General features: G+C 38.8%; 2 protein-coding genes across 14 annotated transcripts; one reads left to right on the top strand and one right to left on the bottom strand.

The window, feature by feature from the left end:
• Positions 1-764: 764 nt before the first annotated feature.
• On the top strand, positions 765-4,029 carry LOC127253289 (pentatricopeptide repeat-containing protein At5g46460, mitochondrial). The gene is made up of 2 exons (XM_051277800.1): positions 765-1,595; positions 1,690-4,029. The coding sequence occupies exon 2, from the start codon at positions 1,710-1,712 to the stop codon at positions 3,792-3,794; it is 2,085 nt and encodes a 694-aa protein (XP_051133757.1). The 5' UTR covers positions 765-1,595; positions 1,690-1,709; the 3' UTR covers positions 3,795-4,029.
• Positions 4,030-4,192: 163 nt separating this feature from the next.
• LOC127253285 (pre-mRNA-processing factor 39-2) lies at positions 4,193-12,130 on the bottom strand. 13 transcript variants are annotated; one of them, XR_007839240.1, is made up of 13 exons: positions 11,992-12,130; positions 11,026-11,126; positions 10,586-10,815; positions 9,647-9,814; positions 8,709-9,069; positions 8,488-8,631; positions 7,970-8,122; positions 7,764-7,880; positions 7,364-7,444; positions 7,027-7,176; positions 5,138-6,731; positions 4,842-5,027; positions 4,193-4,506 (listed from the first exon to the last, which is right to left on the bottom strand). XR_007839240.1 is itself a non-coding variant. In XM_051277785.1 (13 exons), the coding sequence occupies exons 2-13, from the start codon at positions 11,632-11,634 to the stop codon at positions 4,432-4,434; spliced, it is 3,474 nt and encodes a 1,157-aa protein (XP_051133742.1). In that variant the 5' UTR covers positions 11,635-11,717; positions 11,992-12,114; the 3' UTR covers positions 4,193-4,431. The 13 variants fall into 13 exon arrangements, 12 of the variants coding, with proteins under 12 accessions (XP_051133742.1, XP_051133743.1, XP_051133741.1 ...); XM_051277785.1 differs by adding an exon at positions 11,631-11,717 and having other exon boundaries at positions 4,842-6,731; positions 11,992-12,114; XM_051277786.1 differs by lacking the exon at positions 11,992-12,130 and adding exons at positions 11,631-11,717; positions 11,884-11,916 and having other exon boundaries at positions 4,842-6,731.
• Between the last annotated feature and the right edge of the window lie 1,021 nt (positions 12,131-13,151).

Raw genomic sequence — 13,151 nt, 5'->3', positions numbered from 1 at the left:
GAAGCCTCTACACCGGTTCTCAACTCGTCTCGGACTCCAGCAATCCTCGCTATCTCACCAAGCACTTCGTCAAGGATAAACGATTCTTGCGGCGTACTAGTCGATCCGCCAATATTTCTGCAGCCATTTTTTTGTATATTGTCCGCATCTCAGGTGGTGCCTTTGTCAACATGTTCCGGCTCAGGTCTCGGTCATCCATATGGTATGACTTAACAGACCCTCGTATCACCTTATGAACCTCTTATGCATGCCTCGAACACGCCCGTATTGGTAAAATTTTGCCAACACTAAGTCCCCTCCTTGAACTCCCAAAAAGTGCACTTTTAGTCCACCCACTTCTTTCATACGCCTTTGGGACGTTTGGATTTCTCCAAATATGGCCGAGCCACCTCCATCCGGTTTTCCCAACCCTTGTAAAAGTGAAATGTTAGTGGACTCAGTTCTTTGTATGCTCCACCGAGTCTTTCAGTGCCATTGGTTGGAAACCAAATAAGATCTTGATGGGTCTTTTTATGGTACTCTCATTTTCTTAAAAAAGACTTGATTGATTTGCTCTGTTTAGTCATTTGTTTGTGCATCATTACAGATATTTTTAGCTACAACCCAACAAACAGAAGAATTTTGTCCAAAATGGCCTGATAAATATGTGTCCCAGCCATTAAGAATTTTTTTTGGCAACCATCAATACTTAATGACATGTGCCATGAGGAGCTTTGTTCTAACCTCCCGGTGCACTCCTTTGGCGTCAAGATGAATTCGACATACTTCGACAACCAGCCAATCACAACCAAATGCTTGTGCATCTGTTGAATTTCGGCAAGTCTCTCGTATTTTCTGTCGCATCATTATGGATTATGGATTGGATTAGTCTTTCTGGTGGTGGGTATCCTTAATTCCCTGATCTCGTGAACCTATTCGTCCCAGACCTGTCTTTCTTTTCCAGGCCTCTTCGAGCATACGGTTCCCGCGGAAGATCAAGTTGGTGATGATGTAGTCCATACATAGATACACTCTCCCACATCCGCTCCAAAATTGGTAAATGTTGGAGCAACCAACCCGTCGGAGGTCAGTTCTCGACTCTGTCTTGTTGGCAACAAGACAAGTACGGGCTTACTCCTTCGTGTCTCCCTGAGTGCGGCGGCACGTACATTGGTAGCCCTTGGTCACCGCGAGTCCATCCTCCACCGAGTACTCGTTGGTCTTTTCCTTCTCAACTAAGTCAAATTGGGTATGTGCACAAGCTTTTTCCGAATTTGATCCATGATATTGCCATCAACCGAGTGATAGCCACCGCCTTCCGACACCATGTTGGTTTTCTCGGACCAGTAATCAATCTCAAACTTAAACTCTGTAAGGAAATCAAGCTACCATGTTTGCTTGCCCGGTTGTCTCTTTTGAGATTGGAAGTGCAAGGAAACCAAACCACGGTATTTGCTTTCGACATTGGAAGTGACTTACCGCCTTCCGACACCATGTTGGTTTTCTTTTGACATTGGAAGTGATTTACCGCCTGATTATCCGTCACGATGGTGAAGGGAAGGGTATGCTAACCGCTACGATTTGCATCTTCTACAGTGTACTACAATATTCAGAATGTAAGTATAATTCTCACCGAGACACTTTTTGATTTTTTTTTAACCATTTGGAAAAGAGTCCTCCTTTCACTCTACCCGGCCTCCTGCTATACAGTTTCTTCACAATGACCAGACATGCCGACATTTAGCGCCACACCCACTCGTTTCCTGAGTCTGAGGAATCATTTCAAAATTTTTGGTGCTGCCGCCGCAAGTACTTCAAAATTTTTCACGAGCTTTTCGGGGAATTCCGCTTCTGCCATAGCCCACCATGTTAAGAATGGACGTGAGCTTTTTGACAGAATTCCGTCCTCCGATGTTTATTTATCCACAAAGATGATAGCTTCGTACATAGAAAACTTCAGACTAGATGAAGCACTCAAACTGTTCTACGAAATTCCGGTGAAAGACTTGGTCATGTGGAATTTGATGATCAAAGGGTGTTTTCAATGCGGGAACCTGGACATGGGTCAGAAGATGTTCGACGAAATGCCTGAAAGAAATGTCATTTCTTGGACAACCATGGTCGATGCATTCTTGAAGAATGGGATGGTGGAAGAAGCCCAAGGTTTGTTCTGGAAGATGCCGGTGAGGGACTCAGCGGCATGGAATGCGATGATTCATGGGTTCTGTGTAAATGGTAGAGTTGGAGAGGCAACCAGGTTCTTTGAGATGATGCCTGATAAAAATGCCATTTCTTGGACGACGATGATCAGCGGGCTTGATCAGCTTGGAAGGAGCGCCGAGGCTTTGTCCAACTTCAGGAAGATGGTCGGGATCGGGTTTAAGCCTAGCCCAAGGACTTTCTCTTGTGCCATAACCGCCTGTGCAAATGTTGGCGATCGATGCCTCGGTAGTCAAGTTCATGGCTATATGATGAAGCTTGGCTGCGTGTTCGACACATATGTAGCGGCCTCACTAATCACTTTCTATGCAAGCTGCAAACAGATTGAGGAGTTTGTGAAGGCTTTCAATGAGAGGTTGCATCCAAATGTGGTGGTGTGGACATCGCTTTTAACAGGATATGGTGCTAATGGTAAGCATGAGGCTGCATTGACAGTTTTTCGGGACATGATTAGATTTGGAGTTGTTCCAAATCAATCATCTTTCACCAGTGCCTTGAATTCAAGCCGGGAGATGGGAGCTGTTGATTGGGGGAAAGGGATTCATGGCACAGCCATTAAACAGGGAACGGAAACTGATGTTTTTGTGGGTAATTCCCTTGTTGTGCTGTATACAAAATGTGGAAATATTTTGGAAGGAATAGCAGCGTTCGAGGAAATAGCAGGCAAGAACGTTGTTTCCTGGAACGCGATCATTGTTGGATGCGGACAGCATGGTTGCGGTGAGTGGGCAATGGGATTCTTTGCGCAAATGGCTAAGGCGGGATGCGAACCTGATGAAATCACCTTCACAGGATTGCTCAACTGCTGCAGTCATTCTGGAATGTTGCAGAAGGGAAAACGCATCTTTGAAAGCTTACACAGATACACAGCCATTGGGGTGAAGATCGAACACTATGCCTGCATGGTTGACATCCTCTGCAGAAGTGGAAAGTTGGATGAAGCGGAGGGTTTGGTTCAAAAGATGACTATGGAACCAAATATATCTGTCTGGCTTGCATTGCTAGGTGGATGCAGAGCACAGTCCAACGTTGAAATCGCTGAACGTGCTGCCAGAAACATCTACAACATAGATCCACACTGCTGTGCAGCTTATGTGCTAATGTCTAACATATATGCCCTTGCTGGTCGATGGATGGACGCTGCAAAGACCCGTAGACATATGAAGAAGTTAGGCACTATTAAAGAACCCGGCCGCAGTTGGATTACCTTAAAGGGTGTCCAGCACTCTTTTGTTTCCTGTGACAAGTCTCATCCCTTATGCGACGAAATATATAGGAAGCTAGGATGGTTGGGGGAAAAGTTAAAGGAGTATGGCCATGTACCTGATCATAGATATGCCCTGCACGATGTGGAAGACGAGCATAAGGCACAGATCTTATCATATCACAGTGAGAGGCTGGCTGTATGTTTCGCACTGATTAGTACTGCAGAGGGCAGTGCTATAACGGTTATGAAGAATCTGCGTACATGCGAGGATTGTCACTCTGCCATTAAGATTATAGCCAAGATTGTTGGGCGCAAAATAGTGATAAGAGATTCCAGCAGGTTTCATCACTTCAGGGATGGTTTTTGCTCCTGCAAGGACTATTGGTAGATAGGACACAGAAAATGCTTCCATCCTTTCTATTTTAGATTAACTCCTAGATTTTATTTTTTTTAATTTGAGCCTACTGAGTGTTTTAAACAGCTCACAAAAAACCTTGATTGTTTAACCACGCAACATAAAGTGAATCTGATACAAACAACATTTCATGACATGTAATTGCAGCACATAAAATGTTGTACCAAGAAGTCATTTAAACGTGTGTTAAATTTGGTCAAATCATTTATTTACATAGCTTATGCAGGCCACAATCAATTAAAGGAGTACTATCTATTAACAACCAGCACGCACAATCTTTTTAACTGGTACAAACACTTTAGATGATAAGTTCAGCCAAGGGTCATAATATCTCAGAAAACCTCTCCCAAACCATGTTGCAACAATTGAAATTCGTAGCATTCTAGTTTCATCAATTAACAGCGACATGCATGCATTGGATTAACATATCCTACAATATCATCCACATATCAAGTTATTCCTTAAGGTTGAGACCCATGTGTCTTACATTAGTTGAGGATTGCAGCATAGCAGCACATCCACATATGTTGGTTGCATGAGATGCTGAGATGAAGCCATACTGTAGCATCTGAGATTAGTATCAACCAACAGTAGGACATCATTGCTACATTCATGGTGATTGAAGATGTTTAGATTCAGAAGGTTTGGTTTCACTGTCATAATCTGTTGATGCACTTCTAGAAACCTGCAATGCAAATGGCAAACCCTTAAGCAAAGAATCAATGAGGAAAATATGATAAATCCTTTGTTCAATGGAAACAATTAATGCTTTAAAAACATAACCCAGTTCTAAAATCCATTTACTCTGGCTTCAAATCCCAAAATGCCTGACAAGCAGGTCATCCATCTTAAATTAAATCATGAGATTGATATTTACAGAAAACACTCATCCAAACAATATAACTTGGATTGCTGACATTATTAGAATTACGGATACTCAAATAAATAATCATGGGACATACAGTTGATTGCACCTAGAAGGAGGAGGAAAGTCTGCATATAGAAGTTAGAAAAAAAGACCTGTTGATTTTGGCTTGCATGCTGCGTCAAATTGGTTGAAATTACTTGCTGCTGTTTTTGCAGCTGTTCACCTTGCTGGTTCTGCACAGGATGCTGCTGGATCTGTTGCTCTTGCACGTGTTTAGTCCCATCCTGAGATTGGTGCTGTAGTTGCATTTGCTGATAAGCCTGGTATTGTTGGTACTGCTGCAAAATTAGCTGTTGTTGGTAAGCTAATTGACGTTCTTGGTAAGCTGAATCCTGTGCTTCTAGCGGTTGTTTCATATGTATCTGCTGAAAGTTAGGAGCTTCCTGACCTTGCTGCACTGGCAGATTCCCTACCACCTGCTGTTGGTCATGCTGATAATGTTGGTGTTGGGATGGCTGCTGTGGATGCTGAAAAGTCGAGAAATTTTGCTGCATCTGATAAGCCTGATAAGGAGACAACTGAGGCTGCTGCTGAACCATAGGTTGCAGTTGCTGCTGATTATGCTGCTGTTGCTTTTGATGTGGCTGTAGCTGCTGATAGTACTGCTGGTAATTTTGTTGCAGTTGGAAATAGGCTTGCTGCATTTGCATCTGCTGCTGCTGGTACTGTTGTTGAAGTAACTGTTGCTGCTGATAATGATACTGTAACATCTGGTTCATATCTAAGCTCTGCTGTGTTTGCCATGGATATTGACCATTTTGCGAAGCCATCGGATTCACATTTGGCATGGAATAAGAAACTGGCTGAGTCGATGCTGGTGTTTGTCCTGAGGACACATTGGTTGGAGGTGTCATATTATTTGCAGACTGGCCTTTGTCACTTACTGTGTCTTCTACCAGACCAGATTTCTGCTTATCTAGATTCTGCTGAGCAGTGTCAGGACTTACATGCATTGATCTGCCGGATGTAACAGTCGGATGACACCCGTGGTGGAGAGACTGCTCCAACTTGGACTCTAGACCTGGCAGCTGCTCTTTGAGGCATGAAGTTGAGGGTCCTGTAGCAGGGGGTGGTGTGTGATTGTCTATTTCATTCGAGTAGGCATCAGCTTTGGATGGCTCATCTGGATCGACCCATCTTTTTGTTGATATATTTTGCTGATGGCTCGTTGATCTATCTCTGACCAATTCATTGCAAATGTGATCAGTCTGAACGCTGCTGGAGGCAGCAGACGAATTAAATTCAACATTTGAGATGGCACCCGGTGTGCTCTCACCAGACACACCTCTTTGTGATTCATTCTTGTCAACAGCCATGGGAGTCGACTCCTGAGGTTCCTTCTCCGGAAAATTCAGAGAGTTTGGCTGAATTGGCTCCGTTGTTGCCAAACTGACTGGTTCTTGTGCTCCCTCATGTAGAATTAAAGCATTTCCATTTGATGGCTTTACAAGTTCCGTTCTGACGTCCATGTGCGTACCTTTGCCTCCTGCAGGATCTTGATCCGGCTCGGATGTGCTCAAAGCATTCCCTTTAGACTGGCTAGTTAATTCTGCACTAAAAATTATTCTCCCCAGATTGTCCTCCATATACTGGCGTGATAATTCATAGGCTGGTTCACTGTTTCCAGATGCATCCTGCTTGATCAAGTTAGCTTCTTGAGACCCTTGCCGTACCACTGTTTCCTCGGCACTTATTTTATTATTCTCTGGAAGCGACAGCCTTTCTAACATCTCATTAGGCTGGATCTCATCATTAACTGCAGACTTAAGGACCTGTTTTTGCCCTTGAATCTGGAGATGATTACCAGAACACTCATCACCAGATGGCTGATCTCCTTTTCTTCCTGCAATCCCACCTGACAAGTAATTGCCTGATGTTGATTTATTATATGCTGTCCTCATCCTTAGGAACTGTGGAAATAACTTAACATGACGACTCCAAGCCTTTCTTAAATCTTGTAGTGTTCCACAAAGATTTACATACTGCAATCATCAACCAAATAATGAGCATGTGCGGAATGAGCCAATTCAAGTAAGATTTTATCATGAGAATGTAAACAGAAAATCAGAGCTCAAGTAACATTGTCATGAGAATGTAAACAGAATATCAGAACGCAACATATCAATGTTAAATTTATAGAGATTTTCCTCCATTAACATTGTGAACAAAATATCAAGTGATAGCTAAAATAAAGGTCACATTAAGCAGACACTGATTCAAGTGTCATATCAATGATAAATAGCGAATAAAATATATGAGTGAGAGAGAAACTTCAACCTCTAAGAATAAGAGTGATAGGCTCTCACGATCTTTGGCATTCAAATCTTTATATTCATCTGATTCAGGTGTAATGACATCAACTATTATTGCATCAATCACATTTAAGTGGCTTGCCCCTTCGTGTGTCATTGCAAATTTTATCAACTCCTGCATGAGCAAGAGAAACCAATATTTTTACATCAAACATGTGGTCCTTAGATCATGCACAAACTAGTAGTATTAACATTATAATAAGGCGGATGAGCATTTAATGATCAAAGATCTGGTTGAACATGATGTGTTAAATCTTTTCTTGCCCTTGTCTGATATTAGATATAGAGTAGAAATACAATACCTCGACAAGAAATCTCCAATCAGGCACGTTGCGTACACCTTCAATCAATACATCTCTGGCAGCAGCTGAGCTGCCTGATATCTACCAGCCAGCTAGGTTTGGTTAGTGACATTACGATATGAGATCATTAACAAAAAGCATTATGTGGACTACTATTTATAAATTTAACAAAAATCAAAATCATATGAAGAACAATCCCAAGGAAACATGCATTATATAGTTCTTGGAATATAGTGTCAGAACACGACATGCTATCCACCCCTAGAAAGGTGCCCAAGCACTTAACCAGATCAATGCTTTCTACCTCTACTGCATTCGACAGTGCCGAAGCTAATAAAACAGTGTAGACTTAATAACATTGTTGCAATACGATATAGGTGAATTCTAAACAGCTTCATACCGAGAAGGTGAGATAGGCAAATTGAATATACAGAGTAGGAAGAACATGTAGCCTTCGCCTCTCCCTTGCTGCTTCCAGTGCTATCTCATATGCAGCAGAAGCGGCTTTAAAATTCCCCTGAAACTTACAAGATCATACTTGAAGAAGCCAAAACATACAACAGTGGAAGACTTGGAAACCAGAATATAAAACATTGGAAGATTTACAAGACGTCTTTCAATGTTGGATAGAGCCATAGTCTTTTCAATGAAACTGGCATCAGTCTTTGCATCAACCCGAAGCAATGCAGCACGAGCACCATTAGCATCTCCTAAGTGCTCCTTGAACCTTGCACTGAATAGATGGATCTCAGGCACATTCTGCAGCAGAAGGTCCATGGAGAAATCAAATTCTTAAAAAAAAAAAAAAAAGAAAGAAAAAAGATCATATAGAACTAAGAAAATTTCCCTCTTCACTCCCATGATCATTTCAAACTGAATATATATATAAAACCAGACCCTGGAAGAAAATCAGACACCAAATCTTGGAAAAGAAAGATTATACTATCCAACTAATTTTCTATCAAGATAGAAAATACTGCCAATTAGGAAAAAAAAAAAAAAGATGGAAAGGCCAAATCTCCGAGTGGAACAAGGTTTAATTTATCAACTCATCATCCAGTGGAATACAAAGAAAACTTGACCACATATAGATGAGCTTTAATATGCATAAGCCAAAACTGCACCTTCAAAAATAATTGAGCTGCCCGATCCAGGGCACATAAAGCCAGCTCACGTCCTCCTTTTGATTCAAGGAACTCCACATATCGCGTCCAGAATTCAGGGTAATTGGCACATGGAATCAAACATCTTTCATACAGTTTCACAGCCTGCACTGAATAATTTAAAAATAGTGCTGCATAATCTAAGTGTCCAAATGAAACCACAACAACTGAAAGAAGCATACCCAATCCAAGTCGTCTAAATCTTCAATGAAATCCAGATATAGGTGCCAATTACTTATTTCATCATCATCAACAGGAGTCACATAAAAGTACCGCCTATGAATTTTTTTCTCAAAACACTTGATCTTTTCCTCCATCTGGCATCCTTCCTGATAGAATCCCTCACCAATAGCTCTATATCTATCTAGTGCTCTGGACTTAATGGATACATCAGATGAATCCAGTAAATCGTTAATGACGAGAGAGATTTCATCCCTAGATATTTCTGTTGATGCACGAGGACTAGAGGGTTGAACTACTTCCATGTTGTTACCCTTTTCAAGACCAATCTCCTCTTCCAAATTGGCAACAAATTGCTTAAAGCTGAAGAAGTAATCAAAACATGCGTTACAGGGGTGAAATTGATTTATTTAATCTTCCAACTGTGGGCCAAATAAACAAAACATACAGTGATATGCACGCAGATCTTATCAAAATGTGGCAAACCAGGGGTAATATTAATATTACCTCCTCTTGATCTATCAGATTGCGCCCCAAAGAAACACAAAATGTATCCTGGACAAGAATAGATGCATGCACTATAGCAAATATCAAGAGAGCAACATGGCCTTTAATGATACTTAAGTTATCAATGTTTGAATCTGAAGACATCTTACAGTAATCAGAAGCTCAGTATATTCTCCGACAGAAAGGAGCATTTGGTATATCACAAGTAATATATTAGGTTACTATGAAATCTGCAACTATAAGTGAATTGTAGAATGAAATGTTACAAAACAAAGGTAATTAGTGAATATGTTCATTTAATAGTGAGACTTAAATGTTTTTTCTTTGTGTGTGTGCGTGTTGGGGGGGGGGGGGGGGGGGGGGGGAGGATGGGGATAGGGTCATAGGACAGAAGTGGGGTGGGGAGTAAGAGTTATGTTGGACAGGGACATACTTATCATAATAAAAGTGCAGCTTCTTTGTTGGGAATCTGAGTGCTTGGATGTAACTCAATGCAAGAAACCTCCAACCCCCCTGACTAAATTCATATTTCATATACTTGTCCCATATAACATGGCAATAGTAATCTCTACCAACAAATGTCTCAGCTCTTCCAAATAACCTGTCCACATGAATAAGCATAATTGGTAAACCATCACTCCCAGGATATACTCACAGTATTTAGAAAATTGCTCATCAGATAATATAATTATGTAAGGATAATCAAAATATGAGGTCTTAGATATACCTAAAGAAGCCCATCTCATAACCATATCCCCCACCACATTCTTAGATCATCTAGACATGGGGCTGATAAAGTATTATAACAACACCCTATCTATAGATAGATCCTAATTCCAGAGCCATAGACAATAACGCATCTCCAAGATTCAAGGTCACACAAAACAGTTTCAATAGGCATGAATTGCACTATTCTAAGAAAATCTGTCATTTTTTGTTGTCTATTAATGGTTCTAAATCCATCTAAGACAGAGAGAGGACCTTATGAAATACTTCAGGCATGTTTCTCAATGCCACTTTGATATTATAAGTACTTATTTTATTCAAGGTCCCAGGGATGAGTATGGAGCTAAAATTCTCTAGTGAATTCCGAACTTTAGTAATGTATTCATTGATAGTCATCCTAGCCAGACGCCAGTACAGATAGATATGACTGGGAAATCTTATTTAGTTACTTACACAATTCTTGTCTATCAACATTTTTCCATGAAAATCAGTAGTTTGTCAAGCTCAAAGTGAACTTCAATCAATCAAGGGGGTTACTAGCATTACAGCAATGCCAAATAGAGCATCTCGTAGATGTACTAAAAAGAACAAATCATATATGCAGCAAAAGAAATGTATATACAATGCATAATTTTGTTAATACTACCGACGAACATCCTCAGGGTCTTCAAAGCAAGATGTGCCAAATGAAAAATAGTCAACCCAGAAACCAACTGAATACATTGCAGCAGCTGCTCCTCGCTCATAAATTTTCACTGCTTCTTGAGCACCACGTCTCTCTGCTATGTAACATGCATATTTCTCCAAATGCCAGTGACACAATGGGAATATTGCTAAAAAGGACTCGTATGCTAAGGAAGTAGTATCTATATCCTCCTGGAAGCCAAAACCATGTGTAAGTTGGAGTACAAAGACACCAATACAAGCATGTGCATTTGCATCCTATACCTAGGCCATTTAGCCCTTTGTTTATCATCAAGAAATTTTGACAGTTTTAATGTTATCAGGTTAGTTTGTTATGTGCGTGGATGGCCATCGGTTAGAGAAGTTATACCATGTATGACTACAACAGGCAAACAGACGTACCGGGCATGTAGCTTCAATCTCCAAAATCAATGACCTCCATGAATTGTAATCATCTGAGCCACCAGAAGTCATTCTGTTCACCTTCTGGGATAAATTGATAGCTGTAAAGAGAAAAAGGGATTTATACAGTCAAAGCCCTTATAGCTTGAAATAAGACATAATAAAGTTTGACGTATTTGGTTTCACAAACGCCCTTCTTTGAACAAATGTCTCTTTGAACTTTCCATGGCATCAATGCATAGTGAAGATTTGTAAATAGTTCATAGAATTTAAACACCATCACATATTAATCAATTAACGTTAATAACATATTTTTCCAATTCATAATGTTTTCCAGTTCATAAGTCTATATAGGGAAATCACCTTCTAAGATATTATACGAGATTAGCTGTGATGCCTGAAATTGTCGTTCGAGACCCCACACAGGAAGTTCTTATGAATTATAGATGAGGTGAATGCAAAACTAAGCAATACTAATATCATGCCCAACAGGACCAGCAATTTTCACTCTGAGAACTAAGCAACAATATTAGCAACTTGGTATTTGATTTCTACGACTACAGCCGACAAGTTCACCTCATTCATAGTGTAACTTGATATATTACCCATGTTAGCAGAAAACACAGAAAATCTGAGAATGATGAGGTATATTGTTCGCTTCTTCACGAAATCAGCCACGAGTCAGAGCACACCTAATAATATACCAAAATGATCAAATGGCATCGTAAAGAAACCCACCTTCTATCTAGCGCACTGATATCGAATCAGTAACACTAGAGATTAAAAATGGATCACGAAATGGCAGATTAAAAAATAATAATAAATTCAAAGAAGTGGGTTATCGACGAAGAACTATACTTTCCAACTTGTTTCACTTTTCTATAAAGGACATTTTCCCCAGAGAAGAGAATGTAACATGAATAAGACAAAAATCAAGAAAATTGCGGTGGATCCCTTAAAACTTACCATTATTCGAAGTATGCGACACCATTGCTGGAGTTGGCTCAACCACAAATTAGGGTTTAAGCCGGATTCAATACTAATGTTTGGTATGATTTGAACAACCCTTGGAGTTTTTCTCTTTTCCTTTTGTGCGTCTTTGGCAACGTTTCTTGAGTTTTATGGTTTATGGTATATGGTAACAATATTTATAAAATATTAATTTATCTAAAAATTAAATTATTTTAAATTTTAAGTAAAAAAAAAATATTAATAGAAAAAATATATATTTTACAAATTCAAAAATATTGATTTATTTTTAAATTAGCAAATAAGCATATTTTATATTTATAAATTATTATTATTATTATTATTATTATTATTATTATTATTATGTATTGTTAGTTAATATGTTCATTATATTAAGAGTGTTATAGGGTAGTAGTTTATATTTGATATGCTAATTAGAATAGTTATTATGATCTAATTATATCATAATTACCATTCTAATTCTCGTGTTGTGGTTGAGTGTTTAAAATAGATTTGAATCAAATGATAGATGTATAAAATAATTTAGCAGTATATTGAATAACTCCAAATTTTTTATTTTAAATATAATATGTTGAATTAAACAATGTAATTTAGTAAATTAAAGCGACTTATATTAAATTCAGTTAAGTTTAATTTTATAATTCTACATACTATGAGTCTTAGTAAAAGAATTTTGATCACATGTTGATATGTTTTTTATCAATTTTTTTATTTTGGTCCGTCACACAGTATTTCTTTTTTTTTTCATTAGGTTTATATCATACAATGGTTAATTTAATCTTTTTATTTTTATTTCTACTGTATCCCAATATAGTACTAATATTTCTAAGAAAAAAAAAATTGATATATATAGGTATATGGAAGGGAAGAGAGTATAAAATAATTCAATATGTATTGAATAATTCCAAATTTTTGTTATTTTGAATATAATACTTTTAATTAAACAATGTAATTTAATAAATAAACTAGTCACTTTAAGTTCGGCCAAGCTGAATTTTATAATTTAGCATAATATCCTAGCCCATAGTAAAATCGTTAATTTGTTCTTTTTCCTAATATGAAGTGAAGTAGAAATTGTTGGCTTTTGATTTGAATATGAATAAGCAATTTTAATTTTGATATAATTAAAATTGGAA

Source organism: Andrographis paniculata, unplaced genomic scaffold, assembly GCF_009805555.1.
Source record: "Andrographis paniculata isolate CXL003 unplaced genomic scaffold, ASM980555v1 Contig50END, whole genome shotgun sequence".
Classification (NCBI taxonomy): Eukaryota; Viridiplantae; Streptophyta; class Magnoliopsida; order Lamiales; family Acanthaceae; genus Andrographis; species Andrographis paniculata.
Note: the sequence above shows the minus strand (reverse complement) of the source record. Positions and strands in the feature narration are given on the sequence as shown.